We start from the raw sequence: 23,505 nt of genomic DNA on the forward strand, positions 1-23,505 counted from the left end.
CATTTCATTTTTTATTACACTGGAAAGAAATCATCAAAATAGTTTTTTAGTTTAGAAGAGTGTTTCTTCTCTGGTGCTGATGTTAATGGTAAAAATATTACATTCGACAATAACCAAGTGGCATTCAGGCTGAATAAAGACTGTACAAAAACTAATATTTACTCTAAAAGGTGAATAGAAAATAAACAATCACATGTTACTAGTTGAATGTCCCATTGTAATATTCATATTTAGAGCTTTAAATTTAATTAGAGAGAATTTAAATGTAATTTGAGAGAATTTGAGAAACAGATGTAACATGTTTAGATGTTACATGCCGAAACTGTCGTCATCTTAACATACACATCCTGTATGTTAAAATGCTTATAGTATTATTTTACAACTATTTTAATTTCCCTTCAAATGAAGTTGAATTTGGCAACTGTTTTAAAAGGGCTGCTAACACACTTAGCTCTCTAAGGTAGTTTTGATATTCTTCTGAAAAAACCCAACCATCACAAACGAGTGAGGTGATTTCAGAGGGAAGTGACTCACGTTCTTTGGCAGGTTGGGGTTTGCTGCAGTTTCACTGTATCCGATGGCAGTGTAAAGTTTGGCTTTCTCATCCACAGTAAACAACCCATCAAATGCTGACACAAAGAAAATGAGAGAGACAAAATGTAAAAAGGCAGTTGCTTGGTAAATTATATTATCAAATGTTTATGGTTTGGTATTCCCTTATAATGTTCTTGACTTATAGGCTGTTATTTGTTTAGTTTCATCTTTTTAGAAATGTTCCTGTATTGTTAATTACTCTGATTTCTTTGTCAGAGGGCCTCTCTGAAGAAGAGCAGTGACAGCAGCTTTTTACAGCCTTTTGAGCTGTTGGATAGCTGTAAAACCATCGCCGTGAAGATGTACGACTTGCTCTGTTGGACCCTGTGTAAGGAACTAGATAATCTAGTTCAAGATAGATTGTGTTGTTAGTTAATCATTGGCGCTGTAACTATGTGATGAAGTGTTTTTCCCCCTCCCTTTAGAGTTTCAGCGCTCTCTGTGATTAGGGATCCTAAAAACAATAAAAAGAGAAGGGCAGGCAAATGTGCTTTCAGAGAGGTGGGAGATTGTAACTGAAAGCACATCTCTGTCTGTTCTCACGAGTAAGCAAAAGAATCCAACTCTCTTGTCTTTCATGTGTTATTTAATTTGTGTTAATAGGTGTCAACTCTGACAGCAGTGACATTAAAAACAAAATATTTACTGACAAAATGTATATATGTGACACTTTTACGAGGCTTCTAACTTCAACTTCTGCTCCCCTCCACTGCCCTACTCAATGTTTGGTTTTGAGACTTACTTCCAGTCTTGACCTCCTTGGTCTGTGCCTCAGCCTCGCCTCCCCAGTTCCACATCCAGCTAAGCCAACCCTGAGACTCCTCCTCCTCCATCTGTTTCCCTGGACGATAAATGCGCAGTCCTGCTTTGCTCGCCTGCGGAAGAATCATAAGAAAACTCTGAAACATACCAAATGTATAGTCTGTGTAACATTGCTCTTCAGTAGGAGCAAACAGAGCCAATTTCTGTTTGCTCCTACTGAAGCAAACAGTAGGAGCTGTTGGCTGGTCATGATGTTATGCCTGATGAGTGTAGGTGACAAAATCTACACGTCAACAAGAGGGAGTTGTTGTAACTGTTTCACATGATCAGAAAATATTTCTCTAGTTTTAAAGTCTCAATGAATTCATGGAAATTCCTGCACAGATACATTGTACCTGTCAGAAAATGACAAATATAAAACACCCCAGGTTCTTACCTCCACTTCAGCTTGTTGTCTCGCCAATGTGATGTTGAAAATATCTAAAGATTTCTGTGTAGCCTGGGAGTAACGAAAATCATCACAATTAAAACTCTTTTTAATGTAATTATTGCAATAAATGAGCATTAATCAAATGTTCTTTTTTAAATAAATTGTGATAAACTAAGGCAATAAACTCAGCAAAAAAAGAAAAGTATGTATAAGCATCAACTATACATCAAAATCAAAAAATTAGTTGGCTGTGCATTTTATTCTATGAAGACAAAGCTTGAAATTTTTCTCAAGCAATCCCCTACTAGAAGTTAAAAACTAATTTAAACGCAGTTCATCCCTGTCCCACCTCCAGCTTTTCGAGCAGTTCCACACTGGGCTTTTTGCTGGTGATCTTCTTCTTGTAGAGCTCTCTGTAACACTTCACTGTTTCCCGGTGGCACCGGATGTGTTGCCATGACCACATGTGGAGATGAGGCTTCACATCCACCTCCAAGATGCCTGTGATCACATATTTCCACCTAAAATCCAGGAACATAAAAGCATTTGTGTCAGTAACAGTAGGTGTGCAGCAAGCAGTGGTGGTAAAAAGCACTCAGATGTATTCTGACCATATGTGAGCATTTCTGTGAATGTGGACCTGGGGTCTGTACTTCCTGTATGGCAGATTTCGTGACATCATATCCACTGAGCCCAGCAGCTCCAAAATGCTAATGTACTGGAAAGACAAGAAGTCGGTGATTACAAGGCAGCAGAGCGCGATCTTATCATCCAGTGTTGTTTACCTTAAACGTCTTTATTTGCCTTAGGATTTTCCAGTCAACTTGCACAGACCTGACCTGAATAGAGACGCACTAACCTGAGGCTTGTTGAGTTCAATAGCCACTTCGCTGAGGTTGACCATCAGGTCCACTTTAGGAGAAGAGAAATCCACATCTGATCTTGGATTCATTCGCAGTTTTGCATTTGCAGATATAGGACGAAAGACTGGAAACAGGCAAAAAGAAAAAACATTTTTTTTAGCACAGTTGATTTTGTATAAATAAAGGGGCATGGATTTCTAACCATATGGAACATATTTCCTCTTATTCTCTTTTACAAGAATAATCAATTTAAAAAATTTATACTAGTGGTGGAAAGAAAAATTACAAAAATAATGTTTATGATATTTGCTTATAATCTATGGATTATAAGTATTCACTAGTGGTAGTGATTAAATGTATGTTACATACATATACAGTGCTTTCCAAAACTTTTATTTGTCTTAAAAGTTTTTAAATTTTGGTACGTTATCACCACAAATTTTAGAAAAGTATATTTGGTTACAGTTCTGTGCTGGTCTATCACATAAAATCTGAGCACAGTACATTAGAGTTTGAGGTATATGTGGTGTAAATCATACGCAGACTGAAGAAATAATCTGAAAAGATAACTTTGCTAGGTTTAATCAGATGAACTGTAAATATATTACAAAACAGGAGGCAGTGGCTCACTCACTGAAGTCATGGCTGACAGGAACAGAGGGTTTGATCTCCATGCTGTTCTGCAGACATCGCTATAAAATCAGAAAACAACATCTCTATTAATGTGACTTTTTATTCCTTTTTTACATTCTAGTTTCACATCAGTCTTTTCCTAAAGATCAAATAAAGCATTTCAATATCATTTGCAAAAGACATTTAAATTGTGCAAAGTCCAATTAAAAAGAAAACTACGGTAAATTCGAGCAGGTTAAGACAATCCAGTGACTCACCAGGGCCTCATTTGGACTGTGATTAGAGAAGAGAACCGAGTTGACATTCCAGTAGGCAAACAAGTTGTTCAGCTGAACCAACTGATGACAAGCAAAATACAAACAACTTAGTCATGAGGAGCGACGGAGCTGTTTACTGATGATGATGCATAGAGTTGACATCTAGAGCTTTGGTCCAGAGCCCAGCGCCAATAAAAACTAAAAAATGTTTCTGAGAACTAAACTGACTGGTTGGAATTATAGCGGTTAGCAAATAGTACGCAGAACAACACAAGAAGCACTTCCTAGAAATATCCGTTTAAACGTGACGGAAAAAAGTTTAGTACAATTTCTTACCTTGAAGAAAAGCTTGGAGTGTTCATCTAGCAAACTGGGTTTCCAGTGATTATCAGCTGTCTGTAAAAGCATATATTATATTATATTATATTATATTATATTATATTATATTATATTATAACAAAAGAAATAATAAATTACTTGAAGGCTGAGGTTTTTAAGCGACACTCCAAATGACAAAGGGCAGTTTGGATTAGTGATCTGAGGAGACAAACACATACATTGTTATTAACATCCCTGCAAGCCATTGTAGAGAATTAAAGTCATTTTACTGATATTTAGCTAAAATACTCACATCATCCTCATAGCGAACATGGATGTTGGAGATCTTGATCTGTAGGTTTTTGATCACTTGTGTGACAAGCTTTTCCACAAAGGTGTCCTGCTTCTCCAGCTTTGTGTTCTCTGTGAAAACACAAACAATTTTGAGTATTTGTTCTGAACATTTTTTTCTGTCAGGTTTTACCTTCAACCTGACAGGTGAAAATAAAATAATAATGTCAAAAACCTCTTCACTGGAACGGGCCAGTTACCAATCTCAAAGTTTCCCAAGGTTTTACAAAATTATTGCTTCAAATCAACTACAAATTGCATATAGGTACAAAAGGATTTATTAATTATTGCATTCTGCTTTTTTTAGTGCTTTACACAACGTCCCAACTTCATTGGAACTGGGTTTGTATTTATTTGCAGTCGAGGATTTACATTCTGAGGTTTGATACATTAGCTGTAAATTGCCATTATGATCTGTAGCATCTGCAGAAACACAAGACAAATGCTGCTCAAACAACATGTAGCCTACATTTCTAATTAAAAGTAGTAGCCTTAAGGAGATGAGCAGCTGCATGCTGCTGCTGAAATATGTCATCATATCTGGGTTAATCAGTGATGCCTGCTTGATAAATTACTTTCTAGTTTCGCTTTCACCTCTGCTGGCTTAGCTCATTTTAAACTGAAACTGTAAAATGTCTTTATCTGAAGATAAATATCGTTAGACAGAAACACACACACATCTCTCTTTAAAAGTCGAAGCTGAACTCTGACCTTGTTCTGCAGCCTTGAGTTTTGTCTCCTCTATTCGATCGAGCTCCCTCTGACGAGCCTCCTGTAGCTGCTTCTCCTCCTTTTCTGCATCATACTTTATACCTGGAATCAAATGGCACGCCACAAAAATATTATATTAAATATAAAACAAGTGTCATCTTACATGTCACCAAAACTGGGATAAATTATAGGGAGGTGTATATTGGGCACAAGTAGGCAGTGTGCCTGTTGAAATACTTCAGGGTTAATTAATTATTAAAACCTGATACTAAAGCATAAACTGGTAGTGGAATTTATTAATATGAACAAATAACGAGTGACTCAGACATGTTATTATCAAGGTTTAAACATTTTTAGATGGTTTAACTATTATTGATATCTTATTACAGCAAGAAATTGACACAGCATTTAGTAGAATTGTCTGTTGTAAGGCTGCTCCTAAAAACAGAAGAAAAAAAAAAAAATCAATCGAGTCTCTCAAATCTGCCATTTGAGAAACTTGATTGTAAAAATGATGCAACTTTTTCACAGTTTGACAAAAACATAACTGAAATTATTGCTAGAGGAAATTATATTTAAAAGAGGGATATAATAATTTATTAAAAAGTCTCTTTTTTAAAGGAGGAAAAAGAGGTTAGACACCTCGGATTAAGTTTTGGAAGTGACCTGAGCTTTAATTGTCACATACATTAAATATTGAGACGGGCACAATATTACTAATGTCGAGAGCATGCTTTGCAAAGGCAAGGCAAGACAAATGTATTTGCACAGAACTAGTCATACATACAGTAATTTAAAGTAATTTACAAGAAATGAAGGCAAAGAAACAAAAGAATCACTTGTGTCATTTAACCTGGATCACTGCATTGCTGTCTTAAGAAATCTGTCGACTCTACCGCTGAATTTCAACACAAGGAGAGAAAGCATTACTCCAACAATTAAATCCTTCCACTGGCTTCCTGTATCTTAAAGTGATTTAAATATTTTATGACTTGTTTTCAAACGTCTTCATGTCTGCTGCTTACTTTTAAAATTCACTTTTTACTCTTTTTTTTTTAAATGTTTTTTTTATTTCTCTACTTTTTCCCCTTTTGTGATACACATATTTGGCTCACAAAAGACTTCTCTGTTAACTGTTGCTGATTGCACCTTATATTTGTTGAATTTTATTTATTTTTGCCTTTGAAAAACTACTAATGAAAAGAGTGTTTTACTACCAATAATAGTGATATTTTTTTATCAAAATGTAAAACCTTATGGTATGCCTTCACTGTGTTTTGATGCCAGTACTTAGACGGCGATCTTACTTGCTGTGGGGACGATTAGCAGATAGACTCCGTCTAGCGTGGCCTCCACTGACTGGTTGTAGATGTCCGTCCAGGGAATTTTTAACTCGAGACGTCCTTTTAAGAAACAAAAAACACCAAATAAGAAAATGCTGATCTTTAAAAAAAAAAAAAAAAAAAAAAAAAAGGGATACAAACAGCATCACACAAAGGTAGTAAATTTACCTATGTGACCAGCTCTCACTTTAAAAGGGAGATCAAGTTGACTCTGCAAAGCAGAAATAGAAAAGTCCAATCATACTCAAAGAAATCATCAGCTTCAGAGTGTAACACTAGGCAAGTTATATTTAGCTCACCAAGGCATTTTCCTTTATTTCAAGATTTTTCAGCACAGCATCACCTACAATGACAGAAATATTTTACATACACACACAACAAACTACTGTTTGATATTAGGCTCATCTATGTAGCATTTAGTCACTGTTCATTGCTCTCGTCCAATACTAACTGTGGAGCACAACCCCTCACAAAACACACGCCTTTAAAAACAGATATATGCATCCACTGAATAAGAATACATAAATATTATTAACCGTCTGGCATAAAATCAGTCTCACATTTTACTATTAGTAAGATTATTTACAAAATGCCAAAATAACAACAATATTTCTACTTTCTTGAAAATTGTATACACTTAATTAGTTTTTGGTAAAATTGCCTTTAAATAATATGATTTTTGGGTCAAACGTTGAGGGTATCCATTCACAAGTTTCTCGCATCATTTAACTTTCTGGCAGATATCTTGAAATGTTGAGTAGATATTTACACATAATATCTCTAGTGATGATGCCATCTAGTTTAGGAATTGCACCTACACAGCATGATACTGCCACCTCCATATGTCAAAGTTGGAAAGGTGTTCTCAGCCTTTCTATATTCACTATAACAGGGATCCACAACTCCAGTCCTCAGTGCCACTGCCCTCCAACACACCTGAATTAAATGACCTGGCTTTACAAAACTTAATGACATACCAAGGTGTAATTAATGGTGTTTATACTCGGATGTAATTATTTGAACAGACAGACAAAACAGTCTTTCACCTGGAGACCCACAATTTTACAGAAGTTCTTGGATAAATTCTTTAGATTTTTACACGATGTCTCACAAGAACGAAGTGTTTAAGATATGCCCTAAATACATCCTTAGATGTGCCTCAAAGGTTCTGATTTAACCTGCAATGACAAGCTTTCAAACTAATGACAACATCATCTGGGCTTTTCAAGGTTAAAGGCATAATAACTTTAGAGTAGGTAAATTTCCGACGTTCAAGAACATAATTTTAAAAATCTCTTTCATTATTTTAACATTTAGCAGGTTGAAGTACTTCTAGTTACTGAATTTGCGCTTACATAAACAGGAAAGGTTTAGCCTGATTTCAGGTCAGATAGTGGAAAAGCAATTATATCTGTTTACGAAGCTTCTCTAAATGTCTTGTGTCATCTCTACACGAGGTTTGCAATAGAGGACTGTAGATGAAAATGTAGACTGTCAACTTGGAAAGTAGAAAATATTCAAAAATAATTAAAAATAACAATGTACCGTTTAATCAACTGCAAATACATTTTCTAACCCCATTATGTCTCCGTCAGGTTCTTGGTAACACTATGAAAATACTCGGAATAAACCTGAGGCAAGCCTTAACGTGGTTCCCAAAAAGGGCGGAACCATGAACTGATCCATTCGCAGAAACTTGAAAGACAAAAAGGTAAATATAACCCCAGTTAAATAAAATAACAAGAGACAATGTCTACAGTAAAAATATAAAGGTGCATTTTCTTTCATCAAAATCACCCAGCGGTTCTAATAAACTAATGAGAGACATTTCGAGAAAGGAAAGTGACACTGACAGCTGGGAGAGTCTCCCTTAACACAGGACTGGTGTGGCGAACGTTCATTAGCATGTAGCATGCTAGCATGGAAAGGTGTTCTGATAAAAGACAATCACAAGTTCGGTTACCTCCCCATATGCCAAGCTTCAGCTGCGAGCTGTCAAGGTTCACAACGTAGTCCCCTAAAAAACGGTTGAGGACGTCAACGACCACACTTTCGAAGACCATTTTGACGCTGTTTTCATCTGTGTTTAATCATGTTTACATATAGTGGACTTCTTGAAGCTGACTCAACGTCAGTTTCAGACGTCCATCAGGGAGGTGGTTACGTCACGCCGTATGGACGTTTTATGGCAGGTTGTTATAGCATACAATTAAATACACCCAATTTTGACGACTTAAGGCTATCGAAAGGGTTTTTAATTGTTCATATAACCAAAAAAATCGAAACTATGATTTATACTACATGATTTTCACTTTCTCATTTCAGGAATACTTTTTGTTTCATTATTGCAAAAAATATATAATCTGCAAGATGCTAGAGATCCTGTCAAGCTGTTATATGGTAAAGTATACTGCCATACACTCAAATCTTAATTGAAGATTTGAAGTAATGTGACTTACAACATTAACATATTACTCCTTATCTTTATTAATGAAATAAAACAAAGCAAACATCACTCATACATTTTCTGCAACCAAGCCTTGCAAACCCAGATGTACAATCAGGTGAATGTCTTCTTCTATAAAAATCTAGCAAGAAAATACATTTCAAAAAAGCCACATTTTTTTATTGTCTTAGATACATTTTTTTCTCTCTTTATTCTAGTCTTATATTTCTATAAAAGTCTTAAATTCTGGTTTGAGCAGCATCTTGATATCATTGCTTATTTTTTTATGTATGAAACAATCAATAAAGAAATACCCATAACAATTTCAGAAATGTCATTGTAATCTGAACACAATCTAACAAACACTTAGACCTTGCTTTATAAGATTTCACTTCTATAGGTTCAGCAATGAACATTTTGTCAGCATAGATAAGTTTGCATTTTAATTTAAAAATGTGGAAACAAAGAACAGCCACATTTAACATTGATGGTGGAATAAAAGACTTGATCAAGTTAACCTTCTCATGGCCAAAGTTATACAAAGGCCAGCTGGATTTATTTTGATTTTGCAGTGACTCGCCTTGAGCTTCTTTCTCCAACACATCTTCAACTTTCAGTGTCTGGTAGTTGTTCTGTATTACTGCGTATTTTGTTTTGACAGATTAAAACAAAAAACCCATACCAAATCCTGTCAGCAGTGATGATAAGTAAGTTTATACTTGAGAAGAGTAGTGATGCTAAGAAAAAGCATAATGACAATTGTACTACATCAAAGGTGTTATATAATGTTGAATTACTCACTTTTACACATTTACTAAAGAAATGAGGAAAAGAACAACATAACATCACCAAGATAGCAAAACAAGTGCAGTGTGTTAACATTTTTGTACAAAATACAGCTGTGCCACATTGTGTTTACATCAGTTTGTTTTTAAAAAGTCTTCTATTTAATTATTGTCCTAGTAGCCTCTGTTTTAGGTTAGTGTCCCCTTTCCTACGTTCACTTCGATACTACCTACCTGAGATGCTAATACAACTAAGAGTGGCTAAAAATGAATACTGGTGACAAAGTGCAATCGCAGTGTGATCATAGAAAAAAAAAGTGTTTTTACTAAACTTATAAGATTCAGATCCACTCTTACATCCGATCCTCAGAGGATAACAGCTTGGATAGAGGTTTACAGATCATCCCGATCACTGTTCCCCTCCTCAGAGCTCCCGCTGCAGTTTTATCCACCACTTTTAACTGGAGCTTCAGCTCCATCAGATCCTTGTGGCTCAGCTCTGTGAAGTAGAAATCTTCATTGAACACGGGTCGACGGCAGTTCCTGACGGTGGCGCTCTCCTGGTGCTGCAGCTTGCCCGGCATCAGGCACAAACTCACAGCACAGTTCAGAGTTTGTCGTTGACTTCCATCCAGCAAGCCCTCCACAGACACCACACGCACTCTGACGGTGAAAAAGATTGAGGAAGCACCACTGGAGGATGTGGTGTGCTCAGTGGAGACGCGAACTCGACCTGGGCCCTGCAAAGGAAGGGTGTGTTCATGCAGCAGTCTCTCCTGACAGTGGAGCAGGTCCAGTGGATGGAGAACAGGTGGGGACAGGGTGGGTGGATGTTTATCACTGGTTAGCTGTCTGCAGGAAGATGGTGGTAAACTTAAACCTAGTTTCTTTGGTTTCTTGCTTTTCTCCATGCTATCAATCAGCGAAGGGCAGGATACAGTTTCTTTAAGATGCCGGCTTCTGGATGGGACACTTCTGAGTGATTTGGCACTGGAAGGCGTTTCAGCTTCCACGCTTGCTGCGTCTGAGAAACTTTTGGATACAAAGAGTGGGAAAAACCCTGAAAAAGTTTTTTTCAATGGGGCTGTCTCCTTTACTTGACTGGGTTTTGTGGCAGGGATGCGTCTTTCGAACACATATACAGGCCGTTTTGAATGGAACAAAGACTCTTTCCTTCTAGTGTTGGGACTCTCATAGATCCCAGCCAGGCCGTAGCACTCTGCAGAGTACGGCAAAAGTTTCCCTGGAGCCTTCTGAGGCACTAAAGGGTCTTCAATCTTTTCCTTCGTATCCTTCATTTTAGCTTGAAAAGACGGCCTGCTCTTTCGTGTCTGCTGATGGCTGTCCTGCTGAAGTCGGGTCATCTCAGTTTCTAGCATCGGCTGTCTCTTGAAAAGCCGTGGAGGCAGGCAGAACTCGGGGATGTTGTCTGGAGTAATGATGTTCGTGTGAAGTCTCTGCGAGAGGCCGGTCTTTGTGGAGAAAAAAGCATCCCCGTCGTTTTGTCCAATGTAACGATTCAGTTCCAGAGGAATGCTCTCCATGCTCTCCCTGATCTTCCCAAGGACCCACATAGCTGACTGCTGGCTTCTCACTCAAATGACTACCTTTAAAACAAATAAAAAGTATGTTATTTAGGCAACGTCACAGAAACCTTTGTTCATGCGTTTTCCAAAAGATCCAACGAATATTATTCTCCCACCTGTGATGTCGATAGGTGCCCTTCGCTGAGATCTGAATGCTCTGACGCATGGGGTAGGTTTTAAAGGTTAGTATGAGTTAGTGAGTCACTGGTCTCCCTGCCCCCGCATGGATCAGAAAATGCTGTGCAGGCATACACCCCCAAATACGCTTCACAGGGTTTGTCTGTGTGTGAATCTGGGTGGGTGTCACATCAGATCAGATGCATTGAAGGGCAGTTTGCTGTGATGTCAGCTCTCTGAATTACATTTCCTTTCAGATCACTGGTTCAGTGTGCTTTGCAGGATGAAAATGAGTCACAAAGTGCAAAAATGCTACATAGTTATTAGATTTCTGTCATGTATGAATTGAATGTTATGATAGAGTGCTTTTGCTCCACAAAGTGGATTGAAAACAGGCTCCATGTGTTTAGTAGAAAACATTAAAGAATTCAAAACAAAACCGGAGATTGAAGTAATCATTAAATCTGTTGAAATGTTCCTAATTTTCTCGTGTTACAAACTTTGCTAATCAAAAACCTGGAAGTTTTACTTATTCTCCTTTTCAAAATGGTTTGAGCTCAGTCAGATTTGACTTTAGTCTTGACTTTGACTGGACCATTTCAACACATGAATGTCCTTCAATCTTAAACCGTTTATTTCATGCCTCTGGCTATGACAGTCCATCTGAAAATATGGAATGAGCTTATGGGGTAGGAGTTGATAAGTTTCTTACTTCTTCCTACTTTTCGAGCATGTTAAGATTATAGTGGTACAAAAATATGTGTCTTTTGCATTCCTTGTTCATGTGTATGATTTTATACTTCTATCATGTTCAAAATAATAGATTTTTTTTTATGTATGTTTAGGTATGTTGCCTGGATTCCTAAACATCCAGGCAACATACATCCAGTCTCAGTTTTTTGTATCTTATAGCAAGTGGGTCTTTTTGTATTTTTTCCATGAATGCTCAGATCTGTTTCTTTATACAGCACAGTTTAAAAATATATAGCAAATTAATCCAGTAACATACAAAGGGGTGGATGTGTGATGTAATTTCTATAATACAGGAAACTTACGGGACAATACTAACACAGGAGCACGGTGGGACAGAGGGGTAAAGTACAGTTTCATGGCCAAAACGGGGGACTTGAGAAGTAAGCACCAAAGTTAAGAAGTCTGACTCCACATTGAAGAGGAGAGAGCTTCTTCTTTAACAGCAGTATTCAACATGTGTTGCTTTGGTTATGATGACGTAGATATGAAGCTTTTGTCAGATACCTCAAAGTAGGTATTTGAGTTCAAAGTCAACTCAAATGCCTGTCTTGGGCCGACAGGCCGGTGCCACTGCCTCAAAGAGTCGGTAACCTTTAAACAGCTGGTGATCAGAAACACTGCTGACCTGAAGTCACTACACAGCATAGTGGGTCAAACAGGATAGTGGGAAACCAGATTCATTACTCACACAAAAATTAAAAAAATCTAAAATACTAAGACCTATAGAAACCGATGCAAACTGTTTAAGTTTGTTTGTTTTTTATGTCTTAAAGGTTTGTTTTTACGCCGAAAGTTAGTGAAAAAAAAATGTAGTGATGACTTTTAAAATCTATTTAATCACAAAATATACTTCATAGCCTCCAGTAATGAAGCTGCTTCATCAAAGATTAAATTCGGTCAAGACACGTTCTATCAATCAATGGTTTTGACACTCACACTAGTCTGAATTTTTCATCAAATAACAATGCAATACATGCTTTAGTATACCCCACATACATTTTGGATTCTTTTATCTCGTGGAAACCTAAAAATAACATGTAAACATAGTATTACATATATTATGAAAACATAAACTTATGTGCACTAAAAAGTTGGTCAAATTGAACTTCCTTTCTGCAATTGCTTATTTCCACCACAAGAGGGCACAGGCGGAATGGGCCAATTTCAAGATTTGGATAATATAAATCTTGAAATATAATGTTTGTGAGGAAATAAATACAAATATTGAAACTCTTATAAAGTGTTAGGTCCGTTTACATTTTGTCATGCTCATGTATGCAGCAAAAATAAAGAACAAAAACATGAATAAAGAAACATACACTTAGAAGTGTTTCACATCACTAAGTTTTTAGTGAAAACAATACCATAAAATCATTTTAATTAACCTTAAGATGCATGTCACGGGTTGAGAAAGCACGTGTCAGAGTGTGTGTGTAAGACATATGAGGAATGAAGATGAGGCACACATTCAGTCTTGGACCTCAGATGATCTTTGGGTCAGGATGCTTTTTGTGGTACTGAAGATCAACTTTATTACACTAATAAAACCTTGGAGTGCTCTCTCTAATGGAGAGATAAATGATTAGGAGTCAGAAGAAGACCTTGCCTTTAACTGCTGTCAAAGCTGCAATTAGCGCTAACGAGAGAACAGTACAGCCAACACTGCAGACAAGAGTTAAGCGCTTCCTTTTTAGAACAATAACTTGATGCTTTTTCTAAATTGTATTGAGCTTAATTTTGCTTAATATAAGATATTTCCCTAACTAGTCTACATCATTTCATCAAGACTCATGTGAACTGAAAAATGTGTTATGTTTGAAACCATATCTGTTAATTTATGATTATTATTATTATTTTGCCTGTTGTTTGTCTGTTTACTTCACGAAATCCAAAACTACGGATTTTGGGGATGAAGTAATGAGTGAATGTGACTCATCATTGGATTGCATAACTCCAAACAAAGCTTTTTCACTACAAAGCCCAGTGACAATATGCATTACAGCACCACATCCTATGATTTGTATTAAATTTGTAAGGCTTGAATACAGCTGCTCAGCCATAAACACATTCAAAGAATCCCATTGAATGGGTTTAGATCATTTCTTGATCTCATCTGAAGGCCACATGAAGCCTAGAGGGCTGTAGATATTTACTCTGTGCCTCATCCTCTGCTGACCAAGCTCTGTGATTTCCCACAACCTCCTGTTGTCAGGATTGAGGGTTTTCTGTGTGTTTCTTCAGTTTTCTGTGTTTCTATGGAGTCTCTGTGTTGTCTTGTCAACCCCTTGATTATTCCCAGGTGTCTCTCATTCCCTTTTTTACTCTCTTTGTATTTAAACCCACCTGTGTTCTTTGTTCCTTGTTGGGTTCTTGTCTAACTGTGGCACGTCTGGTCTGCGTCTTCAGTTGTTCCTCTGTGATTCCAGTTGCTACCAGTTCATGAACCTTAGCCTTCTGCTCTACTGCGGTGTCTGGTTTTTGGAACTATTTTGTGGACTGTTTACCATTAAAATCATCATTTTCATCTTTTCAACCTGGGTCCTCCGCGTCTCCCTCACCACCTCACACCACTAATCATGACACCTATGTTGTGACTGACTTCTTGTCGTTATCAGTCATTTCCAATTTTTTGATACCACCAACATGTGATTTATTTTGTCGAGAAGTAATTTCACAACTGGACTTACTGTGCAGGTGACATCTTATCATGGAATTCACTGAACTGCTAGCAGTGACCCGTTCTTTCAGAAACGTTTGTAGAGTCAGTCCGCATGTCTGGATGCTGGATTTGATACGCCTGTAGTTATTGAAGTGTTCAGAATGCCTGGACTGAATGATATGGGCAGGTGGGGGGGACACTTTTGGCAGCATAATGTATCTTTACCGTACAGGACACCGTAAAGGAATAATAGCATGTCAATACCAAATTAGAAGTTTGGCCTTTCTGACAAACAGATGCAAACTATACAAATAATATTTTTTCACATGCAGTCACGTTTTCTGTTTACAATCCCAAAGAGAAAACAAAAGTTCTTTGCAGATTTAAATTTTTGTGTGTTGCTTCTCTTAACTGCCTTGTTAGTAAAACTCAAAATTGAGGTAGTTATCAACTCAAAAAGTTTACATTTTAACATGATGGATGTGGGTGATGAATCCTAAAAGACTCAAACGTTGCAGTTATGTTATGCCATAGTCTGACTGTAGACTTAAATGAAATTACATCTCTTCTCTCACAGAGCACTTAACCTCTGATGAAACTCCTGCAGTGCTTTTGGCCACTGCACTCTTCTTCAGAGAACTGTGCTGAAAAAGTGAGGAAGTCAGAGAGGAGAAACAATGGGAAGGAGGCCAGCATGACTGAACCACTGACCCGATTTGATTGATATCAAAAAGTGTAATAATGGCTAATTAGGTGTAATAATTTGGGCCAATAAAGATGGGTGGCAGATTGAAGATGATATGTGCTGCATCAGGAGGACCTTACTCTGAAGTACTTGTCTCTGGTCCATCCTCAGTCACAGGGATGGATAAATTTTGACCCCGCATAAGTGAATCATTGTGTAATTATAAAGGAGGAAGAGGGACGTGGTTTCTCTAGGGGATAGATCTTGGTGGAGGAAGGATATTTGAAACTTCTGGAGAGGTCAGAGTCAAGACGAATGAGAGAAGAAATTTATGGCAGTGTGTGTCCAGAACGACCAATGTTGCGATCTCTCACCAACTTGGTGACCTGATGAAGTTTTCCTTAGACGCAGGCACTGTTCAATTAGTTTGATTATTTAGTAGTTAATTTACTGCATTCTAGAAACTCAGCTAACTGAGCGAAATCTGTTATATGGATTACAATGATGTTTTAAAGCCTTTAGTTTTATTAATTGTGATAATTTTATGCGTACAAGAAATTAAAACAAATTACATTTCTTAGATCAAAATATTACATTCGACCAATAAAAAAAGCATTTTTCGAACAGACATGTGGTCTCAGTAAACAGTATCTTTAACATCCAATTAACATCCCATATTTGGTGGTACCATAAGTACAGCTTTATTAGAAAATCCTAGAGGCAAATACCCGGCCATCGGCTTAAGATCTTAGCTGAAGTCCACTTGGATTATGGGTTAGTGATCCATGGCACTGGGAAGTCCAAATCTGAATGGCAAAAAAAAGAATAGCACTAACCTGAGAGGTTTGGGAAGGCATGGTTAAAGTTTAGAACTAAATTTGATTGAGCTGGCTATTGTAGTTAAAAATCACCCAATGTAGCCGAATTAAAACAATTCTGCAAAGAAGAGTGTGCAAAAATTTCTCTACAACCTTGTCTGGATTTTTTACCTTAAATAAAAACAGTTCTTTGTATGTAGACTGTTTATATTAGTCTGATATAAAAATTTATTTGACGACGGTATGCCAGTTGTCAAATAATACATTTTCACCTTTACGTCAGTGAAAAACACATGTGGTAAATGTTTCTTTTATACATGTACATATAAAAGTACTATAGAATGTCAAATCAAGAACTAGATGGATATCACAGACTATAAACATAAAATAAAAAAAGAATAAAATGTTCAAAAATGTAAGTTTAGAAGGAAAACTGAGACTGTATCTGATTCTATGTTGTTGTTGTTGTTGTTGTTGCTTAATCAATGCATTTAATTAATTTAAATTTTTTTTTTTTTTAATTTCCAGGATTTCTGGACAAACTCGGTACACATTACATTGAAAGCTGGATTTTTGTGTTATTTGTAAACATTTTGAGTTCATCATAAGTGAACACAAATTGGTTGTGAAGTTTAACTTAAATTAGAGGCATATTTGTTTAAAAATTGGATCTCTGAAGTGATGAATTTGCTGTTAAATCTCTTTTTTAACCCACAACTTGTCTAAATTGATTTTACAAATATATGTATTCTTCATCCTTTTCATTAGGAACATCATGAAGTGAAAAAGATCACATTTGCTGAGATGCAGTGCCTCAGCCATTGTGCTAAAATATCACAGCAGTGCTGCACTTTCCTACTTTGCAAAACGTCTGCATGCACATGATTCACTGATTAACGTCAATCTTTTTTTTTTTCTTTGAAGATGAAGATCTTATTTTTGACACATTTAATTCCATTAAAAATTTGACGAGTACTTCACTTTTTTTTTTTTGCTTCAATATACATTGCCTATTCTCTAAATGCAAGACTTTTGCTCCAAAACAAAGTTTATGTTTTATGCAAAACTGAATGTCTTGTACACATTTCCGATTTTGCTAATATGAAATCATTTTTCCTTAAAAACCTTGAAAAAGTTGAAAATGTTATGTCTTTAGCTTTACATTTATTTTTTTAACAATTTTTTTAAAGAATTTTTTTCAAGCTGTGATTATATGACATTTTTTTTTCCTCATCTCATGTTACAAATATGCCCAAATTACTGCCTGGAACAAAGAATAATATTGAAGTATGTGTGCTCCTGCAGGCGTATGTTGGTGTGAGCGGCAGGTTAGATCAGATGAATTAAGCTGCTCATCATGATGGCCAGCTCTTGCTGATCATTAGGAAAAACGCATGTAGAGTTTGCCACCCTGGCCCCTATGAAGGGCGGGTAATTACCACTAATGCACCATCATCTATGCATGACCGTCACATTATGTTTCAGAGGGCGGACAGTGAAACCTCTGACATGGATGTTTTATTCATCCATAATCCTCAAATTACTCATTTTAAAACCTAATTTTACATGATGAAGTATTTTTCCATGAGTTGATTCATATTAATTTCAGGTAAAATGGGGGCTCCAGTTCTTCTGTGATTGCAGAAGATAATAGTTTTTTTTCACATAAAAAATTAAAACATTGTTTTGATTTTGGCCCAACTATTGCACAAACTAAGAATTATTAACTTTATGACTACCTTAAAGTTACTTTTCTTCTTCAACGTTTGAGTCCACGCGTCACTATATTAGAGCAACACAGCAGCGTTCTCATTGGTCATTATCTAAATAAAAATTAAAGGCACGACCATCAAGTGATACATGCCTGCCTATTAAAAATTAAAAAAGAAGCGAAGAATTAGTTTTCCAACTGTTGCTGTATTAAATAGGGATCAACCTGTTGTTGTGTTCAATAAACTACCATAATATCAGCTCGTACAATTACTTTTGGTGATCTGAGTGATAATACAACTCTGTTTTTCATCAAACACAGGAATCACTGAAAATAAAGCTGGTTGCTTCCACTGCCAAAGAACACCAAGTCATAGTTTTATTTTCGGTTTTATAACTAATAGACTTTTTGAAGATTTTTTTCTGTCCTCCATGATGAAGGAAACAACAGTAAGTAGTCCTCTGCCTTCAGGACGGTCTGGTTGCTTGAGTGGTCAGTGCCAAGTAAGTTAACTTTGATCCAGATGATTGTGGTCTCCTGAAAGGTCTGATTTGTTCATTTAGCTTGTTACCAGAGTGTCAATCAACTTTTTTGCAGAAGGTCTGCTTTACTTGACAGAACATCAAAAATAATCATAATTCAAGCTTTTATACTTGATGAAGATTAACGTGTATTTTCTAACGTCAAAAGAGCAAGAGACACAACTTCCTTCAATCCTTCACAATAACACCATTAAACCATTCTATCAACAATTCTTTGTTAAAGTGCTCAAAGGAGAAATAGTATATTCATTCAAGAGTGAACTAATATTAATGTTCACACTACTTGTTGCTGTTGAACAGATTTATTAAAAATCGATTTCCTCGTGTTTTCACACAAGCTGGAAGCATTCCTCCTTTTCTTGAAGGCTCAGAATGAAAATTATTATAGGCTGTTAAATGTGTTAACTCTGGTAATTGCTGCATGTAGCAATACATGCAGCAAAAAAACAGTAAGAATGATCTATTTCTCTGCTAATTCTGGTAACGTTGCGTGTTACTCTGTAGAATCTCATTGTAAAAAAGTGAAACTGTCATCTTTTGCAAAATTCTAGTTATAGTGGGACCAGTTTATTCCTTGGTTAAAAATAGCATCACCGTCCTACAAATTCCAAAGAAATTTTGCACATCAAGGAATTATTTATTTCAGTTTTTTTTGTTTAATTTTGCTTTCATTTACACAGATAATTCTGCTGAGACACAGCGCCTCGTTCTGATGATAAAACGCTCAAGTTTATACAGAAGAAATTCTGATTATATGAGAGGTATGATGTGAGTGAAACATTAAAATTATTGCCACTTTTTTTCCTAATGCAATAATAATAATAATAATAATAATAATAATAATAATAATAATAATAATAATAATAATAATAATAATAATAATAATAATAATAATAATGGCTTCACTCTAAACCTAAGAAATGCATTTTATAACAGATTTTATTTTTTTTATATACATTTTGCCAAAAATGTCAATGACATTGACTGGTAACCATGAGATGATTACATCTTTATAAACAACTTGGTGGTTTTCTTTCCCTTTTCTGTTGTTTTATGTTTTGATGTTTTTTAAAAGTTATGGTGGCATGATGTTTTTCTTTTTTTATATATATATATATCTGTGAAAGAATCAAACCTCCCATAATGATTACCTTTGCCTCATTGAAAAGTAGACTAATGTATTCTAAGTAATTTAATTTGTCGTTTTGAAAATATGACTACCTGTGTGTTTGCACCTAAAACACATATATGAACATATGATGTAAAAATCTGCAAGGGGGCACAACAAAAATAGTCGCGCTGAGGCTGCTTGACAGTATGATTTTTACCTCTGTGAATTCGTAATATTTTTGCATGCAGAAAGCAGCTCCTATTTCCCTGCGTGAAAACACACATGTCCATCAGGAGACCTCCTGTGATATTATGACTCCAGAAGCATATAGCATAGCTGTTGTGAAGACTGAAGATCATGGAGGGTAGTAATGGCTGCATTATTACTCCTCTTATTGTGTCTTAATTAGTGGCATTTAATTATGTGCTAATGCAGTGAGGGCTATTAAAGACACTGAGACCTGCTGATTAGGGAATTAAAGAAACTCTCTCACACACACACACACACACACACACACACACACACACACTTCTGCACACTCAGCCTTTCACACAAACACACTCTCAAATCTCAGTTCCCTGTAACTAGAAATTACTGGCATCCTACAGAGAACATGTGTATGCGTGTGTGTACGCGCGTGTGTGTGTTTATGTGTATATCAGACCTAACACAGCGAGAAGGAGTTTGAGGATTTTGAGAAAAAGAAGAAGAAAAAAAACTCTGCATAAGATGGAGAACAATACAAAACAAATTAAAGAGAAAAAACAAGAGTAATTATTTTTAAGTGTATTTTGATTGACACCCAAATATTTTCTAATTCTTCACTCCCACGCATCTCCTCCACTGGTGCATCTCAATTATTTGTTCAGAGGCTGGTGTGACAATGGTGTCGGCTGTGGGTGCCTTTGGGATGCTAAACAGGGGGACAGGAGGTTAAATATAAGTCACTTTCAGTGGGATGAACCTGAGGCTTTGTGCTGCTGGAGTGCAGGGGCTTCAAAGCTTCATTAAAACAGAGCAAACAAAAGAGCAAACTTGATCCGAAGCCCCCACCACCACCTCCACCACGTCTGCGTTTGAAGATGGTGGAGCTGCAGTGCTGAGTGTTGCTGCCTCTTCATCTCAGTCACGTTGTGATCCTCCAGCTCTCTGCTGGGCAAAGACACATCAGCCCAAATGCCCAGTCCAGTCCCACCTGCATGAAGGCTGAGCGTGGCGGCGGCAGGGTTTCAGTCAGGTCACATTTTATTTCCTTTCTTGCATGAGTTTATCTAATAAGAGTTTTTTTTTTTTTTACAGCTTGGCTTTAAAATTTGCTGCCTAAAACTGTAAAATGCCACATTTGCAAAAACTCGTAGGTGTTTTAATTGAGGCATGCTTTATCTTTGTCAAGCAGTGAAAAGTTAAACGGTTTACCTTTGCATCATTTTCAGTAATTCAATATAAGTCAAATATTGGAAATTAGATGTTTCTCTTCTTTTTTTTTCTTTTTCCCTTCTTGATGTTTAATTTTCCAGATAAAAATAAAAACTTAAAAAATAAAGAGGATGAAATTAAATCACAAATGTTACATTTTACTTGAGCTCTATGTAATTTTTTTTTTACTTAATTTCTAACAAGCTGATAGAACCCCACATAATACATATTTTAATTAGTTGCCTATGTTATCTAAAAACAAAGCAATTGCATGCAAATTCCTATGTTCACAAACCATTTTAATTTACAAGTATTTACACTTATGTCAAAGGGAGGGTTTGCTTAGAGGAAATGTGCAAATTCCTGTTGTGCAAAAATGAAAAGAAATGTTTAAAAAATACAAAAGTCAGGATTGAGTTTCAAATTCTTTATAAATATCTTCAGGTAAATAGGATTATAATACAGTCATAACATGTTTAATAAACTGCTAAAGAACAGACAAAAAAGTGCAACAGGCCTAATTATTATTTTTTATTTTTTTAAGAAAGCAAAAGGCCTACTTTTACTTTAGCGAACAGACGCAACGATTTACTGTAAAGAATGACAGCAAAAAATATAATTTCTTATTTTGCATTTAGGAAAGTCTTTTGAGTGAAAGCTTTCTTTGGGATCTGCTTTGTCTGATTATATTCGCCACTTTGGTGGTAAATGCCCTTACAAAGTGTGCAAAATAATTAGGATTTTTAAACACAAAGGTCTAAATGAGAAATTAGTTACACAAGTACGTATTTTTACAACAGTTGACAAGTTTGTGTCTCTGATAGGCCTGTTCTGATTTATTTATCACGGGTTCCTGTAAGAGAGGAAAAAGAGCTGAAATGAACACACTTTTTACCCGGTTAGGACAGCAGCAGAGCCGGGTGCAGCGGGGCTCCCTTCCCCTCCAGCAGATCGCTCTTTTCCATCACCGACCCTGCGGAGCAGAGCTGGGTCGGGCCGGTCTGCATCCCCGTTAGACCGGGCATCGGACCCAGAGACGGGGTCGGCTTTATGGGCACCGGGATCGCGGGCAGCGTTGGCCCGCTGGCGCTGTGGTACAGGCCCTTGGCGGACACGCTGAAGGGCGCGTACTCAGATGATGGCGCGGGCACGGGCACGCCGCTCATGGACTCTGACAGCACGCCGACGTGCGGCCACATGGAGTTGACTACGCTGCTGAGCTGAGGGGGCACCGGGTAACCCAGGTGGTGCATGACCGAGGTGAGAGGAAGCCCGCCGGCCACCACGCCTTTGTAGTCCCTTCCTATGATGTTCTCGATGGCGAAAGGATGCTTGAACCCACCGGGCTGCGTGCAGGTGATCCCCCCGTAGCTCTGGAAGTGAGGGAGCCGACCCACGCCTGCCGGGGCGACCGGGTGTTCGGGGTGAGCCGGCGCGGCGCCCAGCTTGCTGCCTGGGTGGTGGTGGTGGTGATGGTGGAAGTAGTGCATCATTGGGGAAGTCTTGCAGGCCATGTGCTCTGCGCGCAGCACCTTGAAACGCTTCCTCCTCCTCAAGAAGCTGCCGTTTTCAAACATGTCCCCGCAGTCCGGGTGCAAAGCCCAGAAGCTGCCCTTCCCAGGCTGGTCGGGCCTCCGGGGGATCTTAATGAAGCAGTCATTGAAGGAGAGATTGTGTCGGAGGGAGTTCTGCCACCTCTGGGTGTTCTCTCGGTAGTATGGAAAGCGATCCATGATGAACTTGTAAATGTCACTCAGAGGCAGCATCTTGTCCGGGGAGTTTTGGATGGCCATCGCTGTCAGTGAAATGTAGGAGTAAGGAGGCTTCTGGTCGCTGTAGGAGTTTTTCCCTGGTCGGGGCATAGCTGTTACTGATATCCTAAAGCGTCTGCTTTAAATCAACCACTTTTTAGTTATATTTTACGCGTTTGCTTACGTGACAGTCAGTCTCCATCCAGCTGGTTGATTCCAAAAATCTGAGCCATCAAATTAGAGTAACTGCGCTTTATCAACCCAAAAAGGCCTGCAACTGACAGGTAGGATCCTCAGAGGTGCGCGCATCCAAACATAGTTCTCTCTGGATGTCTCTTCGCTGAAACGACGCTCTTTAAAGTTGTGCGCAAAACTCAGCCTGTGCGCGCAAAAGTTGTGAGATCCCCTCGCCTGGCACGGTCGGGTTGTGTGTGGCTCCTCTTTTCTTTCCTCCTCTCCTCCACACGTGTGACGTTCTCACTCGTCGCGCCGTGTTTTTGTAAGCCCCCCCGTAGGTCGTCGGCTCTATTATCTGTTATTCAGACACTTAGGGGACACGTCAGGAGTGAGCAGCGGGCTGTGTGCCTGCGTGAGTCTGTGTTTGTGAATGTGTGTGGAAGTAGGGGTGGTAAGGAGCGAAGAGATGGGGTGAAGTCATGAGAGGAGGGGCGATCTGTGGGAGCGTTTGGTTCTAATCTGCTCTTTGCCAATCAAAGAGCTGTGCCCAACACACTCATGCAGATCTGTAGTGACATATCAGCTGTGTTTGTCTCTTAAACAAACCCGTCCCTTCTTTTCTGCATCACATTGACCTTTGACCTTTGTTTTGTCTACCTTTTAAAGCCTGGTAAAAGAAAATGTAC

The 23,505-nt window shown here is 37.7% G+C and overlaps 3 protein-coding genes across 6 annotated transcripts in view; all 3 read right to left on the bottom strand.

Annotated features, from left to right (window-relative positions):
* The window catches only part of vps13a (vacuolar protein sorting 13 homolog A), a 41,834-nt gene extending 33,421 nt beyond the window's left edge, over positions 1–8,413 (bottom strand). For 2 of the 4 annotated variants that reach the window (XM_017306673.1, XM_008418518.2), the window contains exons 1-16: positions 8,226–8,413; positions 6,562–6,605; positions 6,431–6,473; positions 6,227–6,322; positions 4,920–5,021; positions 4,171–4,280; positions 4,017–4,076; positions 3,876–3,935; positions 3,540–3,620; positions 3,284–3,341; positions 2,646–2,773; positions 2,398–2,504; positions 2,136–2,307; positions 1,793–1,855; positions 1,337–1,469; positions 535–629 (exon numbers count right to left, since the gene is read on the bottom strand). In XM_017306673.1, coding sequence (XP_017162162.1) covers positions 535–629; positions 1,337–1,469; positions 1,793–1,855; positions 2,136–2,307; positions 2,398–2,504; positions 2,646–2,773; positions 3,284–3,341; positions 3,540–3,620; positions 3,876–3,935; positions 4,017–4,076; positions 4,171–4,280; positions 4,920–5,021; positions 6,227–6,322; positions 6,431–6,473; positions 6,562–6,605; positions 8,226–8,325 — 1,452 coding nt within the window. In that variant the 5' untranslated portion in view covers positions 8,326–8,413. The remainder of the gene's footprint in view (positions 1–534; positions 630–1,336; positions 1,470–1,792; positions 1,856–2,135; positions 2,308–2,397; positions 2,505–2,645; positions 2,774–3,283; positions 3,342–3,539; positions 3,621–3,875; positions 3,936–4,016; positions 4,077–4,170; positions 4,281–4,919; positions 5,022–6,226; positions 6,323–6,430; positions 6,474–6,561; positions 6,606–8,225) is intronic. The other 2 variants (XM_008418520.2, XM_017306674.1) reach the window with 1 other exon arrangement.
* A 409-nt stretch (positions 8,414–8,822) lies between these two features.
* Positions 8,823–11,226, bottom strand: LOC103470238 (C2 calcium-dependent domain-containing protein 4C). The gene is made up of 2 exons (XM_008418524.2): positions 11,196–11,226; positions 8,823–11,100 (listed from the first exon to the last, which is right to left on the bottom strand). The coding sequence occupies exon 2, from the start codon at positions 11,065–11,067 to the stop codon at positions 9,847–9,849; it is 1,221 nt and encodes a 406-aa protein (XP_008416746.1). The 5' UTR covers positions 11,068–11,100; positions 11,196–11,226; the 3' UTR covers positions 8,823–9,846.
* Positions 11,227–21,326: 10,100 nt separating this feature from the next.
* Positions 21,327–23,222, bottom strand: foxb2 (forkhead box B2). Its single transcript, XM_008418525.2, has one exon. The coding sequence runs from the start codon at positions 22,751–22,753 to the stop codon at positions 21,791–21,793; it is 963 nt and encodes a 320-aa protein (XP_008416747.1). The 5' UTR covers positions 22,754–23,222; the 3' UTR covers positions 21,327–21,790.
* Positions 23,223–23,505: the final 283 nt, after the last annotated feature.

This window comes from Poecilia reticulata, linkage group LG9 (assembly GCF_000633615.1).
Source record: "Poecilia reticulata strain Guanapo linkage group LG9, Guppy_female_1.0+MT, whole genome shotgun sequence".
Classification (NCBI taxonomy): Eukaryota; Metazoa; Chordata; class Actinopteri; order Cyprinodontiformes; family Poeciliidae; genus Poecilia; species Poecilia reticulata.